Raw genomic sequence first — 26,002 nt, forward strand, 5'->3', positions numbered from 1 at the left:
TAAAGTTCCAATGCAAATCATACCTTTTCAATGAATCCTTCCCAGGCTTTCCAATCCATGATGACCTTTCTTTATCTAATTCTTAAAGTATTCAGTCTCTTCTCTAGCACAGACCAAATTATAAACTATAGAATAAAATTGTCAATTATTTTATTCTAATGTGTTTTTGTTGTTTCCTAAGTTTTGTCTTCTCAACTAAATTATAAGTTTTTTGAGTATAAAACTGTATCTTTTAGCTCTTTTACATGCTCTCAAGATGTCAAACACATTGTAGATACTTTAGAAACACTTATTTTATTTTACCTCTTAAATTGATACATGATAAATCTAACCATACTGGTATGCTATACATTTTTCTATTTAAAGTAAAACTAAGCCATGAAATCAGTGGGCCTTTCAAAGCTGAAGGCAGTTTTGAACCTCTTAATTAGTAACAAATCAACTGCAGCATTTTTATCCTTTCTCATATACAGTCCATGTCTTTATTACACCAAAACTATCAATTAATTAAATCACAAGGTCAGTAAAATTAAAAATTGATACAAAAAGAAAAATCCCAACTTTTTAACTAAAATTTTTTATCTTTCAACCAGCTGTTAAAGATTTTTAAAAACATAGTCCAATGTTTCCTTAAATCCTTTCTATCATTAGTCATATCATGCTTTTGACTTCCAAAAAGTTTGAGAACGCTTAATTTAATACAATTGTAATATGTTGTAGACACCCTGAAGAAGCAAGATTGATTCCCACCCCAAATTTGGTTTGGATATTGAGATTGATGACATCACACACTCCAGTAGGATATGAAAAGGTTTACTACTCCATAATAACATTTTCTGGGGAGAGAAGACCAGGCCTCCCAAGCTGGTCTGAAAATGGCTTGACAGAGTAGAGAAAGGAGATTGGCTTTGGCTTTTTAAGGTCGTTAGGGGCCAGGGCAAAAGTTCCTATACATGGTTTGAACTAGTGCCAAAAGAGCAAATATCTGGGCTCTCTTTTTAGCTTGGCTAGATGTGGGGCAGAAGGGGAAGAAAACAGGGTGAGGCTTAACACCTGTCAGCAGTCACACACCAAAATACGGAGTCAGACTCCTTATAACTTGATAACTCAATACAACTAATTTTTAAAAGCACAAGATACAAAGCTATTGAGCAATACGTTCATATAATTTAACCAAATTTTAATTATCTTCATTTAAGCTATATAATTGATTGACAAGCAAGTACTGCATATAAAATATAAAGATGAATTTTTTTGTTGAAGACAGGAAACAGAATTTTAAATGTTTTTCAAAGAGTTAAGCAAAAATATATATTAACAGTATCACCATTAATGCAACCATCCAATTTTCAAAAATTACTCTAGACCTTCACATTTAATTTCCTCCTATTAAAGATATTAGAGTAACTGATACTATTTGAATTTTTATTATATTAGAAGAAAATAATACATTTTATTCACTATAAAAAACATAAATTCTCTGAGATTATTATTAAAGTACCACTCTATACTACAGTAGTGAAGCATAGGTTCTGTCTGAATATGGCTTGCAAAATCAAAACCAAAATAAATAATGATAGCTAATGTTGCAAATAAAAGTGAAAGTAGATGGCATAGGCTTAATTTCCTTCAATATTTAAATAAATACAATCAAGTAATGTAACTGTGGTAACCCATTATTGCTTTAATCAACAAAAGAAAGCTACTATCATATTTAAGTAATAATGTAAATTTGTGCCCTAGATGATTACAAAGCAGTAAAATAATTCAATAAATTAGTAGCTAGTTCAGAAAAAAGTAAATTGAGTTGTATTTTGTGACGAGGATGAAAAACCTTTTACAGAAGAAGGTGTTGAGTTTTGATCCTGTTCAAATGAAAACGGAAAACTAAAATCATCTCTTCCAGCTCCAAATGTATGAGTTGAAGAGTCTGATGGAAAAGAAAAAGTAAAGGCATCTTCTCCTTCTGGTTTCCCAAATAAGTTTCCTAAAGAAGACAATTGTTACAATATCATGCTATTTAAGTTACATAATTTGCATAACATACCAAATTACAGTATACTGCATATAATAAATAGAGCAATATTGAGTCATGTATCTATTACCATGTACTTAACTATTTTCCTCTTATGTACAAAAAGCATTGTCCTTTGTACTCTGGAAGGTTAAATGGGTTCAAATTTAAACCTCACCTTGAAGTAATTTGAACCCAAGCATATAAAGAATTAGTATATAAGGTAGAAAGAGGGGTAAAACACCTCAAATGGAGAGAATAGCACAGAGGCACAGAAATAGGTGCGCAAAGGAAACATAAGGGCAACAGAAGTCAATTCAGGTTATCAGAAGCCCTGAGAAATAACAAAGAGCTATTAAGGAATTATTCAGGATGAGCTTGGAAATACTGATGAATTTCCAGCTATAGAATCTGGACTTTATTTTGTAGTAACACGAGGCCATTAAAATTTTTCAAGCAGAGGTAAGACAGAATTTGAACTGCTTTATAAGGATTAAACAAGAGAGAATGTGTAGAAAGGATGGAACAGGAAAATGTTTAGAAATAGAGCTAACAGGAAAGAGATGGTGAAAGTTTAGCCTTATCCAAAATCATAGCAAAGGGAATAGAGAAAGAAATGCTGGATCTGAGAGATAGTGCATAAGTCAAATTTATTCAACTATTATTTATTGAGTAACTACTATATACTGCTCGTGGAATTGTTCAAGGAAATTGACAGAACAGTGAAAAAGTTTCTATAGTTTTAAAAGGAATTTTTGAAATCAACTTTACATATAGAATTATTTGGTTGATGATTCCAAAAACTGCCATTAAAAAAAGTATTCATTCATTATATTATTTAAGACTATAACTATAAAAATATGTTTCAATATCTTAATTGTAAGTTTAATTATTATTAAATAATTTTAAATGTACAGTAATCCAAACATTTACTTGAAATAAGTCCTTTAAAGTACCTATATTTTTTCCATAGAGAACCAATTCAATGAGTACATTAAGCAAAACAATTTACTTTGTGCCACTTTAAAATTTCATACATTTTTAAACATCTCAGTTATTTTGCTTGAAATAAAGCTAAGCAAATCAGCAGTAGGGTAGGTAAGTGAGTGGGTAGATGGATAGAGGGATGGACAGGACAGACAGATGGACAGATTGATCCTTGAGTTCTTCCGCTTTCCCTTTCTCACTTCATTTTTTGATTGACTTCAGTACATATTCATAATACTTAAACAAAGGAAAATAACTATAATACAACTGTAGATCTGGAAAGAACTAAAAATCTTTAATCTCCCTTTGACATTATTTTACTTTCAGAAGAAAAGAAATGCATATGAAGTCTTCATAAAACTCCTATGATTATTGTAAATAAAATAATATATTACTGTGAAATATTACTGTGTAGTCTAGGTGCTGTGGAGAATTCAAAGATAAAAAAAATCAGAGTCCCTGCTCCCAAAGAATCTGTGATTAGAAGAGATTATATATATATTCTTAAATAATGACACATGGCAGAATTTTTTTTAAAAGAGAGGGATTCTTTTTTCAAAACAGAAAATAAATTTTATTTCTATATAACAATGACTAAAAATTTTCTAAAAAAATCTTTAAAATTTATAATTTGTAATAGTATATGTAGAAGTCTCAACCTAGAAATAATCTAATTAAATATGGATACTCTACTTTTACTTTATTTAAAAATGACTAATGGAAAGTCCATTCCAATTGCTGGCAGTCTGGTGTTGATCTGGGAAGTTTTCATAGACTAAGTTTCATTTACTAGTCAAATAATATACTCTTTACTTTCTTTTAGGCAACCAGAGTCCCAAGTTTTATAGTTTTGAGAATGTCCTTCATACGGTCCCTTTCAAGGACAGACCTTTTTGGAACAGAATGTTCAAGGGGAAAATAAAAGGTTTTATCGAAGAAAACTTAGTCTTGAAAAGACAGAAAGAGATGGAAGTCAAGGATTTCAGGAAGAAAAAGTGGATAAGAAAGTGTGGGCAGGGGAGGTATTGCTCAAAGTGCTAGAGTGCATGCTTAGCATGCATGAGGTCCTGGGTTCAATCTCCAGTACCTCAAATAAACCTAGTTACTTCCCTCCCTATCTCAAAAAAAAAAAAACAAAAAACAAACAAACAAAAAAAAAACCAAAAAAAGTGTGGGCAAATTTGGGATGCAGAAAGTTCCTCAATCTGGTCAAAGCACACACAGCTTATTCTTACAAGAGAAAAGGCTTAGGAGCTAGGTTAGAAAACTAGGAGCATAATTTGCTACTCCATGGGGGTGTCAGTAAAGGGATTTAACTAGAGCAATGAAAAAGCCAACATTATGCATAAAGAAGATTAATTGGGCTATAATGTATTAGTAAGCTGAAAGGATGAAAAGACCAATTATGCTGTTACTGCAATAGCCCATGTGAATGGTAATAAGAGTTTGAAATATAATTATTTCAATATAATGAAAATAGGAAAGGAAATAAATATTTCAGAAAGAGAACTGATAAAACTTAATGACTAGCTGAATGAATAGGCACAGAAATAAGTTAAAATTATGTCTGATGTTCTGAGTCCTGGCAACTAGAATAATGGAAATACCATTAGGTACCTCAGAAGAAGAACAAGTTTGATTTTGATACAGAGTTTTTAATGTTGACAGACATCTAGATACAAAGAGATGTCAATTATACAATAAGAAATACAGTCCTACCAGATGGCTTCACTGGTGAATTTTACCAAACATTTAAAGAAGAATTAATGTTTATCTTTTTCAGCCTCCTCTAAAAAATTGAAAAGGAGGGACCATTCCCAAACTCATTTTATAAGCCCAGCATTACCTTCATACTAAAGCCATAAAAGGACACGACCAGAAAAGTATACTACAGACCAATATCTCTGATAAATATGGATGCAAAAATTCTCAATAAAATACTAGCAAACCAAATTAAGCAGCACATTAAAAGGATCATTCATCATGATCAAGCAGGATTTATACCTGGGATGCAAGGATGGTTCAATGCAATCAATAAATGTAATACATCACATTAATAGATTGAAAGAAAAAAAACATACTATCATCTCAACTGTTGCAGAAAAAACATGTGACAAATTTTAACCCATTCATAATAAAAAAAAAAAAACCTCTTAAAAATTAGGTGTAGAAGAAACTAACCTCAACATACTAAACATAACAAAAGCCACACATGATAAGCCGTCAGCTAACATCATACACAACAGTAGAAGTTTGAAAGCTTTTCCTTTAAGATCAGGAACAAGACAAGAATGTCCACTCTTATACCACTCCCATTCAACATAGAATTGGGAGTCCTTGTCAGAGCATTCAGACAAGAATAAGAAATAAAAGGAACCATAATTGGAAAGGGAGAGGTAAAATTGTCTCTATTTGCAAATGACACAATTTTCTATACAGAAAATCCTAAAGACTCCACAGAAAAAAAAAACTGTTACATCTAATCAACAAATTCAGTAAAGTTGCAAGATACATAATAAACATAAAAATCAATAGTGTTTTGATACACTAATAACAAATTATCTGAAAAAAAAAGAAAGAAAATGATCCCATTTACACCAAGTCAATTAAATATTTAGGAATAAACTGAACCAAGGATGTGAGAGACCTCTACTCTGAAAACTACAAGACATCGGTGAAAAAACTGAAGACAGAAATAAACAGAAAGGTATCCCATGGCCATGGATTAGAAGTATTAATATTGTTAAAATGTCAATACTACTAAAAGCCATCTATATATAGACTCTTTTCTTTTACAAAAGTAGAAAAAACAATCCAAAAATTTATATGGAACCAGAAGAGAAAAGCCAAAGCAATCCTGAGAAAGAACAAGGAGAGAGGAATTACACTTCCTGACTTCAAGCTATACTGTGGAGCTATAGTACGGTACTGCCATTAAAAACAAACAGATCAATGGAACAGAATTGAGAACCAAGAAATAAACCCAAGCATATTTAGTTAACTAATATTTGACAAAGGATCCAAGAATACTCATTGGAGAAAAGAGTCTCTTCAATAAACAATGCTAGGAAAATAGGATATTCATATATAAAAGAATGAAACTAGACCCCTATCTTACACCACTCACAAGAATTAAAATAATACAGGTGGGACATGTAAAGCTGCTAAAACAAAATAAAGACTTAAATGTAAGACCTGACACCATGAAACTCCTAGAAGAAATACAAGAAAAAGGCTCCCTGATATGGGTCTTGGCAACAACTTTTTGGATATGACACCTAAAGCACAAGGAACAAAATAAAAAATAAATGGGATTACGTCAAACTAAAAAGCTTTTGCACAACAGAAGAAACAATCAACAATGTGAAAAGATAACCTATAGAATGGGGAAAACATTTGGAAACCATATATCTAATAAGGGGTTAATATCTAAAATATATAAAGAACTCATACAACTCAACAGCATAATAATAATAATAATAATAATAATAATAATAATAATAATAATAATAATAATAATAATAATTCAATTTAAAAATAGGTAAACCACCTGAATGGACATTTTTCCAAAGAAATATACAAATGGCCAAAAGGTACATGAAAAGAAAAGATGCTCAATATCACTAGCCACTAGGGAAATGCAAATCAAAACCACAACGAGATATCATCTCATGTCTATTAGAATGGCCATCATCAGAAAGACAAGAGGTAAACAAATGCTGGCATGGGATTATAATCTGATAAAGCCACTACAAAAAACAGTAGGGAGTTTCCTCAAAAAATTAAAAATAGAACTGCCATATGATCCAACAATTCCACTTCTGGAAATACAGCCAAAGGAAACAAAAACACTAACTGGAAAAGATAACTGCACCTCCATGTTCATAGCAGCATTATTTATAATAGCCAAGACATGGAAGCAGCCTAAGTGTGCATTGATAAATGAATGGATAAAGAAGTTGTGAGATAAACACACACACACACACACACGAATATTTTTAGTGATAAAAAAATCTCTTAACGCCTTTTGCAGCAACATGGATGTTCCTGGAGAATGTCATTCTAAGTGAAATAAGCCAGAAAGAGAAAAATCCTGTCATTTACAACATGGATGGACCTTAAGGGCATTTTACTAAGTGAAATAAGTCAGATACTGTATGGTCTCACCTACAAATGATACCTCTAAAAAAAAAAAAAAGAAGAAGAGAAAACCAAACTCACAGAAAAAGAGATCAGATTTGTGATTACCAGAGGTGGGAGTAGGGAGAAGGAAAACTGGGGGAAGGTGGTCAAAAGGTACAAACTTTCAGTTACAAGATAAGTAAGTACTAGGGATGTAACGTACACTACGATGACAATAGTTAACACTGTTGTGTCATATACATAAAAATTATTAAGGGATTAAATCCTAAAAGTTCTCATTACAAAGAAAGATTTTTTTCTTTTCTTTCTTTTTCTTTTTATTGTATCTATGTGGGATGATGGATGCTAACTAAATTTAGTGTGGTAATCATTTCACAATATGTATAAATCAAACAATTTTGTTACACATCTTAAATTTATACAGTGATGTATGACAATTTTATCTCAATAAAACTGGAGCAGGGGGAAGGCAAAAAAAAAAAATAAGGTCCTGGAGTTTAGGAGAAGTCAAGGAGGAAAGATATAAATTTGGTCATCACCTGTATCATAATATTTGAAAGTGCTGAAGTTAATGAGTGTCAAGTGAATGAGAATGTCAAAGGGGAGAATAGAAATAGATTTAATATTTTAGATGGTGGGCATTTAAAGAATGTCTACAATTGGTAGATTTGTTTTGGTCTCATTTAATACCATTTATGATAATTCCAAAATTTATATCTCTACCCCACTGAATTCTAGATCCAAATATAAAATTTTCTACTTACTGTCACTTAGTTATCTAACATCGGCTTTTCAATGGTAACACTTGTAAAATTAATCTGTCAATCTCAAGTTACCTTCTATAGCCTTCCATATTTCAATAAATGTTAGTTCCATTCTTAATAGTTATTAATGTCAACATCTTGGCATCATCCTTGTTTCTTTCTCTTAATCCTTATATCCAGTCAGTCTATAAGCAAATCCTTACAGCTGTACCTTCAGAAAACTTAATAACCAAAATCTGACCTCTTCTCAACGCTTCCACTGAGAGCATCCTATTCTATCATCAGAGCCAAAAGCAATACTTGATATAAAATATACTATATATACACACAAATATATTTATATTTATATGCTGGATAAATGAATTAATCAAGGGATAAAAGAGGAAAGAAGATCCAATAAAAAGAAAGCACCAGATAAATAAGAAAAAAATCCAAAAACTCCAGAAAGAAGATAGGAGTAGTCAACTCTATCAAATGCTGAATAAATGCAAAATACTTATGATGTTTCATAACTGCTAAGTCATTAGTAATACTGAAAAAAGGAAAAAGCAAGTTTTCGTAGAACAATGAAAGAAGCAGATAAATTGCTAAAAAATAATAATAATAATTAGTGAGTGGTATAGAAGTGACAGTAATCTTTAAAAAATAAACTGAGTGCCTAACAAAATCAGCTAGAGACTAAATACAAAGGGCGAAAGTTAACATGATTTTATATATAACAAACTTCAAATCACTTACCAATTTCTTGTTGTGATGAGAGAGGATTTAAATTTCCCACAGAATAATGTTCATTAAACTGAAAAATAATTTCCATTAAATATTACTCATGAAATCAGTGGAACAGTATATATAGCATATGTATTTGACTCTAAAACCTAGTTCTTCTAATAAGCATAATTAGAGAAGACAAAAATGGCAACATTCTACACAGCACACTTAAAAAGGGATCTAGCTTCCAAACTATCATTGGCTTACTAAAATAAGGCTTACTGACTTGATTCTGGCAATAGATAAAATATTAATAGGCAACATATATTGTACTAAGAAGTTTGGAATATAAATGTAACCTAAAATTCTAATTAACTTGTTTTATTCTGAAGGCCTTTTATAAATCAGACTGTTGGTATTGCTTTCATGACTATAAAAATAATAGAAAGTATGACAGCTTTATATCAGTTCAGATCAAGTTTTGCTGCCAAAAGAGTCTATCTTCTCTGTAAAACAGGCTTTTTAAAAAATGGGACCATGACAACATAGTTTTCTGTCTTTTTTTCCCTCTTTACATTGTATTATGAGCATTTTTCCATGTCACTATTTTTCCAAAACCTGATTCTGTTTATGGCATTTTAATATTCCTCCATATGAACATACCATGTAGTTTCAATCCTTTTGTTTTAAACATTTAGGTTGTTTCTATTACCTTTTCTAATATAAATCACACTTGAATAAATACTACTATGCAGATTCCTATTTCTTTGACAATTAGTAAGGAAAGCTGTTTTACCCAGAGATTTTGTAAGTCACTTGAATTTCTTTTTCAGTGAATAATCTACTCACCAAACAGACTCTGTCCATGCTTCTGCTGAGGTAGGAATTTTTCTTACTAGTACATGTAGGCTCTTTACATATTAAAAAATCTTATTTCTTTTTTAATTGAGGTGTACAATGTTGTGCTAATTGCTGGTATATAGCATGGTGATTCTATAGTGATATCTGAATCACTATATATATTTATACATACATACATACATATATATATATATATATGTTCCTTTTCATTATAGGCTATTATAAGATATTGAATATAGTTCCCCATGTTATACAGTAGAACCTGGTTGTTTACCTATTTTATATATGGTAGTCAGTATCTGCAAATCCCAAACTCCCAATTTATCCCTCCACCCTTCCCTTCCCCCTGTGGTAACTATAAGTTTGTTTTCTATGTCTGTGAGTCTGTCTCTGTTTTGTGAATAAATTCATTTGTGTCATTTTTTAGATTCCACATAGAAGTGATAACATATGGTATTTTCCTTTCTGTTTTTGGCTTACTTCACTTAGTATTACAATCTCCAGGTCAATCCATGTTGCTCCAAATGGCATTATTTTATTCCTTTTTATGGCTGAGTAATATTCATATATATATATATATATATATATATATATACCACAACTTCTTCATCCAATCATCTGTCAATGGACATTTAGGTTACTTCCATGTCTTAGCTATCATAAATACTGCTGCTATGAACACTGGGGTGCATGTATCTTTTCAAATTAGAGTTTTATGCCCAGGAGTGGGATTGCTGGGTCACAGGGTGTCTATTTTCAGTTTTTTAAGGAATCTTCATACTGTTTTCCATAATGGCTGCACCAAATTACATTCTCAAAAACAGTGTAGGAGGGTTCCCTTTTCTCCACACCCTCTCCAGCATTTATTGTTTGTGGACTTTTTAATGATGGCCATCACAATGAGGGATGCCTCACTACAGTTCTGATTTGCATTTCTCTAATAATTAGCGATACTGAGCATTTTATCGTGTGCCATTTGTATGTCTTCATTGGAGAAATGTTTGTTTAGGTCTTCTGTTCATTTTGGATTGGATTGTTTGCTTTTTTGTTATTGGGTTGTATGAGCTGTTTTTATATTCTGGAAATTAAGCCCTTGTCAGATGCATCATTTGCAAATATTTTCTCCCATTCTGTAAGTTGTCTTTTTGTTTTATTTATGGTTTCCTTTAGTGTGCAAAAGCTTGTAAGTTTAAGCTATCTGTTTATTTTTGCTTTTATTTCTATTGCCTTGGTAGACTGAACTAGGATAATACTGCTGCCATTCATATCAGAGAATGTTTTGCCTATGTCCTCTTCTAGGAGGTTTATGGTGTCTTTGTCTTATGTTTAAATCTTTAAGCCATTTGGAGTTTATTTTTCTGTATGGTGTGAGGCAGTGTTCTAATTTCATTGATTTACATGCAGCTGTCCAGCTTTCCCAACACCACTTACTGAAGATACTGTCTTTTCTCCATCATATATTCTTACCTCCTTTGATGAATTAATTGACCATAAGTGTGTGGGTTTACTTCTGGGCCCTCTTTTCTGAAAAATCTTAATTCTTTATCATTTATTACAAATATTTTATATCACATTATTATTTCACCTTTAAAATTTTTTAACATATAAAACTTTTATATATAACCAAACCCAAACTCTTTTTATTGTCTTTGGCTCTTCTTCCACTGTTTCCATGCTTGGAGAATCCTTCCTCTTCTTATGATCTGCTAAATATTCATCTACATTTTCTCTGCAATATTTTATGGTTAATATTTTAAAATTTAATGCACCTATAATGTCTGTTGGTGTATGTTGTAAGAAAAGTGCCTAATTTGTGGTGCTACCTATATCATATTCTAAACTCTTTTGTTTCAAGATATGCTCTCCCATGCCATTGATCAATCTATCAATCCCTGTACTATTATCACACTATTTTGATTGCTAGGTTTACAGAATGTTTTAGTATGTAGTAAGTGACGTTTCCCCTTACCAGCCTTCTATTTCATAATATTCCCTTATTATTAATGTCTGTAGGACCTGTAAGGATATCCTCTCTTTCACTCCTAATATAGTTGTCTTATGTTTTTCCTTGTCAAAGTAGTGAGTTTATAAATTTTGTCAATTTTTTCAAAGAACCAACTTTGGCTTTACTGTGTTCTTTTTTTAGCTTTTCAATGTGGAACTTGAAGTCACTGATCACAGACCTTTCTTTTTTTTTCTATTAATTTAATTGTTTAAATGGTTAATTAAATTATTTAAAGCTATCATTTTGCTCTGGTTTTGGCAGCAACCCACAATTTTTGATATGCTGAATTTTCATGATCATTCATTTCAAAATATTTTCTAATTTTTCTCATGACTACTTCTTTGATCCACAGCCTAAATATTTAGGATTCTCCTAATATCTTATTGATTTCTAATATAATTCCACTGTGATCAGAGCACATACTTGTATGATTCTATCCTTTTAAATTTATTAAGACTCATTGACTGCCCCAGAATATGGACTATCTTGGTGAATGTACCATCAGCACTTGAATATATATGCTGCAGTTGCTGGATGTGGTGTTCTCTAAACATCAGTTAGTCAAGGGGGTTGATGGTGTTGTTCAGATTTTATATAAGGTCTTTATTGATTGTGTTGTCTAATTCTATCAATTACTAAGAAAGGGGAGTTTAAAATCTCCAACTAAGTTTGTGTTTTTGTTTATTTCTCCTTTTTATTCTGTCAATTTTGCTTCTGTGTTTTGAAGCTGTTATTAGTCACATATACATGTAGATGAAAATACCAACTAACAAACTGGAAAAATTTTCACACTGAGTATATGTGAAGTTTGTTTAGAACTATAAAGCCAAATTAATTTTTAAACTGCCTTTAACTGCAATTTAAATCATTGCTATCCTAAGATTCTGTTTTTATAAACAGATGTCAACTGGGGGTACCTGCAGTTGAAAACAAAAAGATAATGGGGGAACTTTGTTATACTATCAATACTCAGATTCTTTTAAAAAATTGCCTCTGTCCTGTACTCCATTTCAAAACAGTTTGGTATTAAAGAACTAAAATTACTTGAGGTTCCAGTATATAATTTTTTAGAAATAAAACTTTGGCTTCTCATATTACCTGCTGTGATGAGATTTCAGAATCAAATATAGAAGAATCAAATAAATTCAATCCAGGCGATCTAGAAGTATAACTCATAAGGAAAGAAAATCCAGGGGACTCCTTTTGTGTTTGACCTTCAGTTGTTGTATTTCTATTTCTGTTACAGAGACATAAGAAATCATCAAAATGTTAAATATATATTATTAAATATTACAGACTGGTAAGCACCATAGGTGATGCCATAGGGGTGAGAACTAGCACAGCAGGAAAAGGGAAGAAGTAGTTATTGAAATGAAAAACCTGTGGAGAAAAAACCAAACCTATGATTTTGGGTGGGGAATAATATTAAATAAAGTAGAATAACAAATTATAGAATGACAATAATGAATTCCTACTGCAAACATACTGTAAGGCACTATTCTATATATTCCCAACAGCATTAATTTACTTATTCTTCACAACAATCCTATGAGACAAGTACTATTAGTATCACCTCCATTTTATGGAAGAAGATTTTGAAGTGTAGAAAGATTAAATGATTTGCTCAAAGAATGTTAAGTGCCAGAGTTGCGATCTGAATGTAGCAAAACAGATTCAATGTCCAGTCTCTTAACCCTGATGTCATACTGTCCTCAAGATCTTGAAAGCAATTACAAAATTAATCTTGATGAGAAGCCAGTCATGACAGACAGTTTTATAAGGGAGTTAAATTATAAAATGATTAGGGAAAAATAATTAGATAAGAAAATATACAATACAATGGTTAAAAGCATGGATTCTGGAGGCAGAACTGCTGGGGTTTACATCTCAACTCTATCACTGACAAGTTGTATCACTTATGATTCTGTTCTCTCATCTAAAATAAGGATAATAATGTACTTACATCTCATAAAGTTGTAAATATTAAAGGAACAATATTTATAAATGCTTACACAGAGTTAATGCTATTGTTTGTTAAAACTAATAGAAGTCAGATGATACTTTCATAACTATCTCCATGACCATTAATGAGTTACTTTATAGTTTGGTTTTCTCATCCATAAAGGTTTTAGTATATGACTACCATATCCTGTAACAGTTTTCAGATTTGATGTTGAGTTCCACATTCATATATAAAATTTTTACTAGAAATTTAAAATACAGAGTAGAACACAGGTGAGAGATTCCTGATGAAATGAAATCTATTTGGCATATATTTTAGAAGAATATCAGGGTTCAGCATTAAGGAAAAAGATTGAACTAAACAAAAAGGTTAAATACAGCACTACTGTCATTGACTCTAAACTACAAATTTGTAGTTTTCAAAGTTAAATAACGGTGTTACTTAAAAGAATGGAAATTCTTGGCTTTAGACTCTAAAACATTAAGGAAAAATGTCTATTGGAACATTATTCAGTGATGTCCACAATATACCAAATGTGACAATAACTCTTTAGCTAGAACTTTACATTTTTCCATACTTTTTTTATCCTTTGGAAAATATGTATTATTGAACTTGATAAATATTCAGGGTCTGTGAGAGCTTCAGCTAAATGTTTCAGGAAAAATGCAGAAGAGGATCTATGAAACAAGATGGTGGAATGTTAATAATTGTTCAAACTGGTAAGTATATAAGAGTTCATTATACTAGTCTCTTTCCTTTGTATGTTTAAAATATTCCATAACAAAAACTTTTTAAAGTTACAGGTACTAGGCATTTTTCTATTCCTATTACTTATATAACTTAATATGCAGGTTCCTTAATTATTATTATTAATTAAAGTCTTACATTTCAAATGAGGGGGTTTTAGGTAATTTCTCCACAGATTCAGGTGTTTTCACAGCTTCAGGAGTCCTTAAAAATAAAGGAATTTCAGGAGTTTGTGGAAAAATCTCAGGCCTTTCTTCTACTTCATCACTGTTACTTTCTATTGGGTTCCCAAAATGTTCTGCATATATAACCTGCAAATTCAAAGTAACAGAAAACTATAAAAACAAATGTTATTAATAAATAACATAAACTCATATATATATATATATATATAAATAAACATATATATAAGCATGTGAGGTTAAAAACATCATATTAATCTATGATGGTATCTTTTCATAGACAAAGTAAGAAAATAAAAATAATTGGTAAAACTGAGACCAAAATATATCTGTCCAAAAAATAGAAAAATAATTCTTTTTAATTTTCTAATTTTTCTTTCCTTCCCAACTCTACCTCACCTACCACTACCTGAAAAAGTAACTGATAACCAGAACATACTCAGACTGATGAATAAAAAGTATTGGGAATGATTTTTCTTTTAAAATTTCCACATCATGCTCTGGGTCAAGTTTGTATATGATAACCCCTTGAAAAAGAAAAGCAATCTTGCTCTCACTGGTTATGTTCTTTGCATATTTTTGCCCTTATAAATTCATACTACTTTTTCTGCAAAGATTGAGAACTTGAATACTAATTTTCCTTTATATCATTTTGTAGGCTAGTAATATGATTTCTCAAATATGTTTGTTACCAAAGCCCATTATGGAAACAATTTTGAGACCCTCCACCAAAAAAAAAATTATAATGTGCTTTTTACCTGTATTTCTTTACAGAAGAAAACTACTGTTGTTTCTCTTGTTTTAACTTTTAGTAGCTGTGGTACACCTATCACTAAAGCTTCCCACTATTAAAAAATATTTTGAAGGTATTTTTGCAGCAGCTGGGGTAAATCATTCAATCTCACCAAACAAAATTGTTTTCTTCAGTCATAAATTAGTTGTGGTGGTGTCATTATATATAGTCAATTGTTAGTGACAATTTTTTGAATATTTTCATGTAAACATTTTGTGGCTTCATTTTTTTAATCTATGACTCTTCTAAGGGATAGAATCTGTAACATCACAACAACTTGATTACCAAGCTAATAATATCTAGATCTCACATAAATAAACTTCATTATACTAAATCTGAAATTTAAATGGAAACAGAATATTTTAAATTAGAATATTTTCCTTAGAAATTAGAAACCAAACATTTGACTTACTTGTGAAGTATATTTTGATTCTCTCAATTGTTTTACTGTCCCTTTATCTCCGCACTCAGCATCTGTTTGTTAAATGAGAACAAACTATTTTTTTCTTTTTGCAGTTTAATTGTAAATAAAACATATTAGTCAAACCATATGAAATTGCCAATATTTAACTGTTCTTGGTCTGCAAAAATGGAAATTTTATATAGTTCAACCCAATACATAAAGATAAGAAAAGAAAACCTACATGAATAGTTTAACAAACAAAATTATAAAGAGGACACCCATTTAACCACCACTGAGGTAAAGAAATAGAACATTCTCCAAAAGGCCCCATACTCTTTCCTACTTTAAAATGTTATGTGATGAAATAATAATATATGTGCTCTTTGTCATGCTTTTTTTGTTTAGCAAATGCTTATGAGGTTCATCTGTATTGTTGCGTGGAGACACAGCTTGCTTACTTTTACTTATGTAAAGCATTCCATTGTACAAACACAGCACAATATATCTATCTATCCATTCTACTGCAAATGGATATTTGGGGGTGTTTCTGGTTTGAGGCTATTATAATGATGTTAACATAATTTTTCATGTATATTTGTATATGTGTACTTGTATTTCTCTAGGTACATACCTAGGAGTGGAATTATGAAATATAGAGTATGTGAATCTTCCATTTTATCAATGTTAAACTATATTCCAAAGTTTAGTTTCAAAACTATTCACTAATTATTGTTGTGGCAAATAGCCATCCTGAGCTACCCTAGGAAATTACTCAGTTTCACCAGGAAAATTTATTAGATCCAACTAAAATTTAGTCATGGTGTCAATATATAGTCATTTACAAATGACAGTCCCTACCAATAGTTATGAGAGTTCTTACTGTCCTACATTCTCATTAGCACTTAGTACTGTCAGACTTTCTGAATTTTGCTAATCTGGTGGATGTGTAATCATATCCCATTGTGGTTTTATTTTTCAGTTTCCTGATTTGCTGAGCATTTTCTCCCATGTTTATCTGCCACAAAAGCTTCTCTATCTGAAGTGCCTATTTGTTTATTTTGAATATATTTCTAATTGAGTTTGTCTGTCTTTTTCTCCTTGGTTTGTAGAAGTTTTCTATAAATTTTTGGAAACTAGCCTTTTGACAGTTTTATGTATTGAAAAATAAATCCTCTTGCCTCCCATTTTTTAATAGTGTCTTTTGATGAAGAGAAATTCTTTATTTTAATAGAGCCAAATTTACCAATCTTTATGATTGGGCTTTTAAATTCTTTTTAAAAAATTCTTTTTAAAAATTCTTTAAAAAAATTATTTCCTAGCTTACATAGATGTTTTTCTATTTGGTCATCTGAAAGCTTTACAATTTTGCCTCTTGCATTTAAGTCACAGCTATGATTTTCACCACATACTAACTTCTTCAAAAAATAAGTTTGGAGATTATTGAAAGGGCCTTTTCTTCTTCCAAGATAATTATATGCCTTCTTGGGTATGAAGTCTGCCCATACATGCTCAATGTCAGCTAAGATTATGCCAGATATATGCATTTCCTCACATATGTGTATTAGGAATGTATTGTTCCTCCCTGTCTAATACTCTGTTAGATTAGCATATATGGAAGATTATAAACAGGTGGAAGAGATCAGCTGGGCAGGTAAGATATAAATCTTCCTTTCAGAAGTAAGAATAGCCATCTGCATGAAATAAGCATATTGTCTTGGCTGAGTCCTACACTGAGAGTGAGAGGAATAGACTCATGGTATATTACATGACCATTCTGGACATGCATAACACAAAATTTTTATACTGTCAGAGAGAACCATTTTTTAAATTTCAAAATAAGTCTGTAATCGACATGCTATAGATAAGAAGAGATAATAGCCTAATGAATGAAATAATTATTATTCATTACTGGGTTATCAAAATATGTATGTGTCCACATGATACATATTTTATATATACATATATGTACATGTATACATATACATGCATGCACACACATACATGTATACATAGAGAATGAGTTAGTAATTTCAAGGCTGCATCAAAGTTCCAATAGCTAGTTGATTCTAGGATAATAAACATATATATAGATGTATAGTGTGTGACCTTTTTACAATTTTATTCAAAGAAAATAATCCAAGACAGTAAAGTATTTATATAAAAGAACATAGTAGCATTAGTTATAAAAGCAAAAAAAAACCCCTGAAAATAACAAAATATTCAATGTGAGAGAATGGCTAAATAACTTATAGCATATCTATGCATATTATACAGTCATTACAAATACAATCGATTTAATGGCATGGAAAAATATCCTCAATAGTGTATCAAGTGGAAAGAAGAGGCTACAAAATGATATACCTAGTATGCTTCAAATGTGGAAGACTAAACTAAAATAACAAGACATATATATACATAGAAAAAAAGACAATATACAACAGTTTGTGAAGTGTCAGTGGTGGTTTTTTGTTTATTTTATATTTTTCTCTGTTTTCCAAATTTTCTACAATAAAATGTATCTGTTTTATACTTAAGAAAAATGTATTTAAAAACCAGGTATGCATGGTCAGTTAATCAGAGATGCAAACAATCCAGATAATCTATTTGACTGGTATAAAAACCTGATATAACTTGTTTCTCTCACTTCTTAGGAAAAATATAAACAGTAAATACCTGCATCTCCTTTTTCAAACCATTGATTGCAATCTGATTGTTTCTTTGGGGTTAACAATCTAAAACACAATAAATAAAATGTTTATATTATTTACTGAGCTGATAAATTATTTCTGAAATTGAAGTATTTTCTTATTTTTAAAGGTTACCTGAACTGCATAACATTTTGTGAATTTTTAATAGCTGTAACATGTGAACATTTTGAATGGCTAGTCACGGCAGAGTCATTCAATACCTGAACAAAAGAAATTAAGCATTAGAGTTGACTACACAAAACAGTAAAATTTTTGCTTGCCATGGCTACTCAGGGCTCTCCAAAAACATTGTCATCATCATCACTGTTACTATCAATATCAACAACTACAAACATTAACTGAAACCGCTATATGCAAAACATTAAGTCAAACACAGGGAAACAAAAAAGTTTTAAGACTCTCAAGGAATTTGATGCCTTTGATAAGTATGATAACTATGCTTGTTAGTATTTCTACATTTAAGGTAAACTTGAAATTTTTTTCTTTCATATTCATGACTAATCAAGTGAATCTTACCATTTTTCTCAACTAATTATCTGATTTCTGTCTCTTTATCCCGTATAACCTCTCAAATTGAATGTAAGAAAGGAAAACAGCAAGTTCAAAGATTAAAGCCTGAAACTTCCTTTTAAAAATATATATGACAGAGCTAATATTTCATTTTTAACTCTAAATGTTGTTTAATATTAATATTTAAATCACTGCTTTAACTAATGTTTGTATTTTCTGTTTCAAGTCTTTTATTTTCCCTGAGTGACTCATTTTGAACAGCTGCTGATTTTTCTTATTTGACCTGAAATGAAAATACCTTTAATAGGAAAGTCTACCCCATTTACTTTTGTTATAACAGCCATTGGTCTTAATTGTGTCATCTTACTGTGCTTTTAGATCATAAGAAAAAGACCTTGTCCCTCAAAGAACACTTGTCCCTTAAAGAACAGGTGTTGCTACTGTTTTGATGTACGTTTTAAACAATATACACATTTGTATATACCTCCTGGTACAAGTATTTGCACAAGTATTTCAAGTATTTATTTAGAATAGGTGACAAGAAGTGAAATTGTTGAGTACATACATTTTAATTTTTAACGAGTACTATGCACCAGTCCTCCAAAGCAGTTGTACCAGATTACATTCTCAGTATAATTCACTGCACTAGATATTATCAAATGTTTTAATGTCTGCAAATCTGATAGGTGAAACCAGGTACCTCATTGATTTAATTTGTATTTCCCTGTACTCCTGAGGTCAGGCATCTTGTTATGTTTAGTAACCCTTTGTCTTTCCTATTATGTGCTGAGCTATCTTTTGCTCATTTTTATTGTTTTTTAATTAATTTGTAAGAATTATTATTTCTTTATATATTATATGTATACCAAGCCCCTAAATGACAATTCTGTCACTGTCTTTTAATTTTGTAGTGTCTTTTGCCATACAAAAGCTTTTTATTTTGATAAATCCATTGATCAATTTGTCTTTTCTTGCACCATGCTGTTATAATACTGCAATTTGCTAATGTTTAAAAATGTTTGGGGACAATGAAAATGTTCTGGAATTAGACAGTGGTGATGGTTACCCTATCTTGTGAATATACGAAAACCCACTGAATTGTACAGTTTAAAATGATTATTGTATGATGTGAATTATATTTTAGTAACAGAAGTGAAAAAAAATTTTGATATCTGTATGAGTCTCCCTAACATTCTTTTTACTATCTTTATTTAAAATCATATATTAATCTATTAATGGAGTGAAGCATATTGGTAGATTTTATAAATGCTAAAGTATCATTTGAGAAAACCAAGATTAGTCATAATATATATATATATTTAATGTTATAGTGCAAAATTTTGTTTGCTAATAAGTTATTTAGGATTTTTACCTCTATGTTCAATCTTGAGACTAATGTAGTATAATTTTTCTTTTCTTTCACTATCCTTGTCCTTGCTGTATAATGGATTAGTCATATATAGTTTGTTGGATAGGTTCTAACTTTTTTTATACTCTGGAACTGTTTGTATATAAATATTATATAATCTAATGGTTCTCAACAGGGGGCAGTTTTGCCTCTCAGGGCACATTTGACAATGTCTGGAGGTATTTTTGACTGTCATAATTTGGGGATGAGGTGCTATTGGCTTCTACAGGGTCACAAGATGATCCCAAAACAAAGAATTATCTGGTCCAAAATGTTAATAGTGTCACAATTGAAAAACTCTGATTTAATCCTTAACGTTTTGGTAGAATTCACCTGAAAAATTCAGTCTGGTATGTTCTGAAGGGCAGGTGTGGTGGAGTGAGAAGGGAGGGAAATAAAGGAGAAAAGAGGGAAACAGATATTTATTTACATTTCCGTTTCTTCTAGGTTATTGATCTATTTGTGTTTTCCTTTTTCAGTCTATTTAGCAATTTGAATTGTCTTAAAAACTGTCCATGTCACCTAAATTTTCAAATTTATTGGCATAAAGTTTTACATAGTATCCTCTCAGGACTTTGAAAAGATTTCTTCTATAGGTGTAACAATAAGCACTTTTCCCCCTTTTATTCTTTTTTGGGGGAGAGAGGCTTTCTTTTTTCCTTTATACTTGCTGAAAGTTATGAGCTTTTGGCTATATTAATTAACCTAACTTTTAAATTTCATTAATTTCTGCTTTTCTCTTGATAAATTCCTACTTTCTTTGCAATTATTATTCTGTTATTTTTCTATTTTGATTTGAGCTTTTTGTACTCTGAGTTGAACTTTTCATACTGAAAGTTCAGCTAATTTTAATCTTTCTCATTTTCTAATATATTTGTTGATATATTTTCTAGTATTTCTTTTCAAATGTTTCCCTCTGAGGACCAATTTGGCTACATTTCACAAGTTTAGGTTTATAGTATTCTTTTTAAATTGTTTTAAAATCCTATTTTGATTTCTTCTATAACCCAAAAGTAATTTGAAAGTGTGTGAATTTCTTTTTTTTTTTCAGTCAAATAGTTTTTTGAGAAGAGGGCTATCTTTTTGTTTAACTTGTGTTTTTAATATTGTGGTTAGTAAAGATAGTAACTTTTTAAAGTTGGTTGCTATATCCTTTTGTTCAATTTTGGTGAATACTGCAAATAAAAATTTAACTGAACTCTGTGTATGTTGAACACAACGTTTGCTAATTGTGTTATTAAGATTCTCTACATCCTTACTTATTTTTTATCTACTTGAATCATTCCTGTGACAGAAACTGCCAGTCTTCTATGCTATCCAAGATTTACTTTCTTTGTGTGCTAATTAAAAAAATTGTATTTCTCAACCTCTCTACCAATGAAATACTATCATAAATTGTTTAAGGAGCTTCTAGGAAAGAGCCTTAAAAATGGGGCTGACTCAGCCAGCCTTTCCCCCTTTCTTTTTCCTGCCGAGAGATGGCAGATATGATGGCAAAATTGTAATGGTTAGCTTCTGACCATGAGATGACCTTGAGGTGAAAGCTTAGCATTAAGGATCACAGAAAAAGAAAACACAGATGGAGCTTGAGAAACAATGACATTGTGGAGATGGTGCTATCAGCTCTAGTGAACCTTAGTCACTTACTTTAGAATTTCATGGCAAGAAGAGAAAAATTAATGCTTATCTTGTTTAAGATGCTATTATTTAATGAGTTTGGTTTTGTAATCATTTCACATGCAGCTAAACTCAACCCCTAATCTCAAGATCAGTACTTTTTTTGAGAGCGTGATCCTGTTTTAACTGTGGGTTCAAATGTTTCTTCGGAATTCTAACAATTTATGTTTTATATATTTTGAAACTATATAATTTAGTGCATCATGGTTCTTATGATTTCTTGGTGATTAGTCTTTTAAAAATATGAAATATATTTATCTCTATTAATGCTTTTTACTTTGAACTCTGTTTTGTATGGCACTATTACATCTGCTTTGTTTTTGTTTGCATTTACCTGATATTTTTCATCCTTTTGTTTTCAGCTTTCATTTGTCAAGCTGTTTCAGCTGTTGTATTTTAATAGTATTTAGCTGTACTTTGTTTATATATCCCATAGAAGCACATCCATCACATTTTTATGATTACCAACTTGTTCAGAACTATTTCTGACATCTTATTTGTTTTCTATTTACAATGCTTTCTAGCTCTTTTATTCTCACCTCCACCTCCCATTCCTGCCTTTTCCTGGACTAGTTAAGTTTTCTTGATTTCAACCTTTTTTCTTCTACTGTTTTAAAACTTACACATTCCATTGCTCTTTTGTTGGCTACTGTTAAGTGTCTAACACACATGGATAAATCTACATTTTTTCCAACAATATACAGAGTTAATCAGTATTCATATCTTCTCCCTACCTCCATCCGAAGACAAAAAAATAACTTGAGTAAACTTTTGTTTCCCTCATTTATCTTCCCACTTTCATCCTATATTGATATCATCTGGAATTTTAGTACTGGATTTTGTAATTTTTGTAATTAAAACATATTTAGAATTAATAAGTCTCACTAATTACTTTGGTTACCATTCCCCCTGTATTTGTGTGTTTTAATATGTATTAATGAGAAGCAATTATATTTTTCATTGAGAATTCCCCTCTGAACTATTTTCAGGAAGAATGGGGGAAGACAGAGATGTGTACACCAGAAGCTAGCTTTCTGAGTGTTCTTCATAAGCCTCATGAATCACCCAGAGGACCATCTATCTCTCTAACCCAAGCTCCTATGCTCACTGTTTCCACCTGGAGACAGTTATCCCATTGTTCATGCTTGGCAAAAGGCAGATTAGATATGCAATGATTAGGTGTTAACTAAACTAATGCTCACTAAAGCAACCCAACCAATTATCCTATTCATTGTCCTCAGGTCTATACCTTCTACAAGAGTACTCTCCTATCAAGTCCTGGGCTACAATTTCCATCTTCAATCCAATTTTGTTTTACTCCTTTAGCAATGTCTTAGTTTTTGGTCTACTGGGTACAAGGCTTGGTATTTTTAAATATCTTTTATTTTTAGAAGTGAGAAGGCTATTGTATATGCTCAAGCTGCCATATTGAAACTCTTAAGTTTTTTAGATCCTGAGATTATACTAATGGCTGGTTTAATATATTTATAACACACATACACCCACTTCCAAAATGTGGTAAATTCACTCTCATTTAACACAAGCATTTAATTTATACTATTAAAAAAGAAATACTTACCTGTGTATCATTTTCTTTTTGTCCGAAGTCAATATTGGCAAGCTTTGACTGTTTCACAGAACTTTTTTCTTTTTTATCTAGGTTATTAAATCGTAAAACTTCAAATTAGTTCAAGAGATAAAATCAAAAGTCATGGCCAACATTTATCCTAACCTTGTAATTAAAAAAAATCAAGTCACATGAATATTTTATTTAAGTTAAAATATAGAATTATGAAATTATTATCTTAATTCCTCACTATATAATAATTACTATAATAACTATGAATATAAAACAGAAAACACCAGACAAAACTTTATACATCTTTATAATGGGGAATCAAAGAACACAGAGTGGTGAAATTAACAATTGTGGAAAAAAACAGTGTAGTTAATCTAACACAATGCAATTAATCTACAGATTCACTGAATGAAACACGATTGAAATATCTCAGTGACTAAGTCACAAATATCATTAACACAAGCCTGCTACCCATTTTAATCACACAGACCGATAATACTGAAAATACAACTTCTCAAATGAAAAATATATAATTAATCATCCTCCTCTGACAGCTGTAAAGTCAGACAAGAACGCTTTTTAAAAATATCATGTGAGTGATTTCTCTCTCAAAGAGAAAACTGTTATGTACAGAAGGCTCATCTTGTTTGCTCTCAGAATCAAAGTGACACTTTCCTGAGTCGATAGGTCTCCAGCATTGTTTGTTCTTGCTTACACCAAATAACTAAAATTGTTCTTTTCTACTTCTTCTTCTATGAAAGAAATGCAAAGAAAACTAAGTTTTTGAATAATAAAAAAGATACTGTACCTGTAACTCTTGGTTCTGAAGAATGCATCTTTATTGGTCTGACTAATTTTTGAGATTCATATGGAAGAAATAATTGACTGTTTTGAGGAGTTTTATTCAATGTAAGTACATGCTGTTCATCTTTTTCAAAAATTCTAAAGGGAAAACTGAATTATATTAAACATTAACTAAGTAAAAAATTAATGTATTTTAAAGCTAGAAAACATATTTAGATATCATACACTTAAAACTCCTCATTTTGCAGATAATGAAACCTAGTTCCAGAAATTTAACAGATCTGCCCAATATTATTAAATTACTTACTAGTGTCATAGCTAATACACACTTTTCCTGATTAAGTCCTGTGTTCTCAATGTACCACACTCTCATTTTTAAAACATAATCATTTTAAAAGACTTTCTAAACACATCAAAAACATTTTAAACTAAAATGATATCCACAAATAGCATGCTTTAGATTTGGGAGTGCTACTTCAAACTTTTAAAAAGACTTATTCAGAAACAAATCAACTAGCATGAACACAGACATCATTAAAGCCATATTACATCCATAAATGGATCTAGTAAGTGTTTTACTGGAAGATAATTTCACTGAATTTTTCCTAAATTAAAGAAATAATTTTAATTATTGATAGTTAAATAATAATTTAAATGATATTCTTTGATAATAACTATCAAAATATGACTTAAAATTACTAGCTATATAAGTCCTTCTCAATATTATTTTTATAATATTAAAATATTATCAGTAAAGTGAAATTCAGTACATTTACCTATTTTTGTAATCAATTTCATTAAAAAGTTAAAGACATATTACCATAGATGTGAGACGTGGGAGTGGGGAAATTAATAAAATAACAGATGCAAGGAAGGAGAATCTGAGAATTTAACTTGGGAGAAGAGTGTGTTGAAAAATCAAAATCAGAGCAATGGAGCCTGCTAAGAGAAATTTAAGAAGAATGTAAGAGTAAAGGAGAAAGAGAAAAAGTAGAAAGTTTATCAGAAACAGCAACAATAATACATCTATTTTTCTGTCACATAATAACAGGCAAAATCAATCTTTTCTTTTTAAATGCCTCCACCACTGACGTCTATTTTATCACCATTAGGATGAAGGACAATGAAACATATGATGCCACAGATTCAGTAAAATTTTGGCTCATCTCTCTATGGCAAAGAATTGTCAAGCTGGTGACAGGGTGATAAAAAGGTAAATACATGGCTGCTCCCACCATTGTTCCCCTTGTTTCATTCCTACTAGTGACCCATAATGGAAAACTGGGTGAAATGGACAACTGACAGATTACAGAACAGTAAACGGGCTGCTGCTACCCTATTTCTCACTACACATTATCCTTGGCCTTACTAAATAACAAGCAAGTTTGAATATATGTCCCTAATATTTAAAGGTATAAATTAATATTTTTCATAAGAAATGAATAGAAAATAGCCTGTACGATACATGTTTATAGATATTATATAAATATTAGCGGCTTGGGAGATGATATAGAATCAAATTTTAGATGCAGAGTATCTGTTCACATAAAATCCCGTTTTAAAGTTTACCTATACCTTTCTTTCAATTCCTTTCTCTTTTCTGTATTTTTGCTTTTTTCTTCCATAGTTTCTGAAAGAGTCTTCATTTCATAAAGTCTTGCAATCTGCTAAAAATAAAAATAACAAAGCAAAATAAAATAATTACCTACAAAGGAACATATGCTTTATCTTAACTAATGAATACTA

At 30.7% G+C, this 26,002-nt stretch overlaps 1 protein-coding gene across 1 annotated transcript in view; it reads right to left on the minus strand.

Moving 5' to 3' along the window:
- Window positions 1-275: 275 nt before the first annotated feature.
- The window catches only part of C6H14orf39 (chromosome 6 C14orf39 homolog), a 43,872-nt gene continuing 18,145 nt past the window's right edge, over window positions 276-26,002 (minus strand). Inside the window, exons 9-18 of the mRNA XM_032482138.1 lie at window positions 25,826-25,923; window positions 24,261-24,406; window positions 23,453-23,529; window positions 18,393-18,478; window positions 18,244-18,302; window positions 15,580-15,641; window positions 14,331-14,503; window positions 12,581-12,719; window positions 8,647-8,704; window positions 276-1,987 (exon numbers count right to left, since the gene is read on the minus strand). Of these exons, the coding sequence (XP_032338029.1) occupies window positions 1,788-1,987; window positions 8,647-8,704; window positions 12,581-12,719; window positions 14,331-14,503; window positions 15,580-15,641; window positions 18,244-18,302; window positions 18,393-18,478; window positions 23,453-23,529; window positions 24,261-24,406; window positions 25,826-25,923 (1,098 nt within the window). The 3' untranslated portion in view covers window positions 276-1,787. The remainder of the gene's footprint in view (window positions 1,988-8,646; window positions 8,705-12,580; window positions 12,720-14,330; window positions 14,504-15,579; window positions 15,642-18,243; window positions 18,303-18,392; window positions 18,479-23,452; window positions 23,530-24,260; window positions 24,407-25,825; window positions 25,924-26,002) is intronic.

The sequence above is a fragment of the Camelus ferus genome, chromosome 6 (assembly GCF_009834535.1).
Source record: "Camelus ferus isolate YT-003-E chromosome 6, BCGSAC_Cfer_1.0, whole genome shotgun sequence".
NCBI lineage: Eukaryota > Metazoa > Chordata > Mammalia > Artiodactyla > Camelidae > Camelus > Camelus ferus.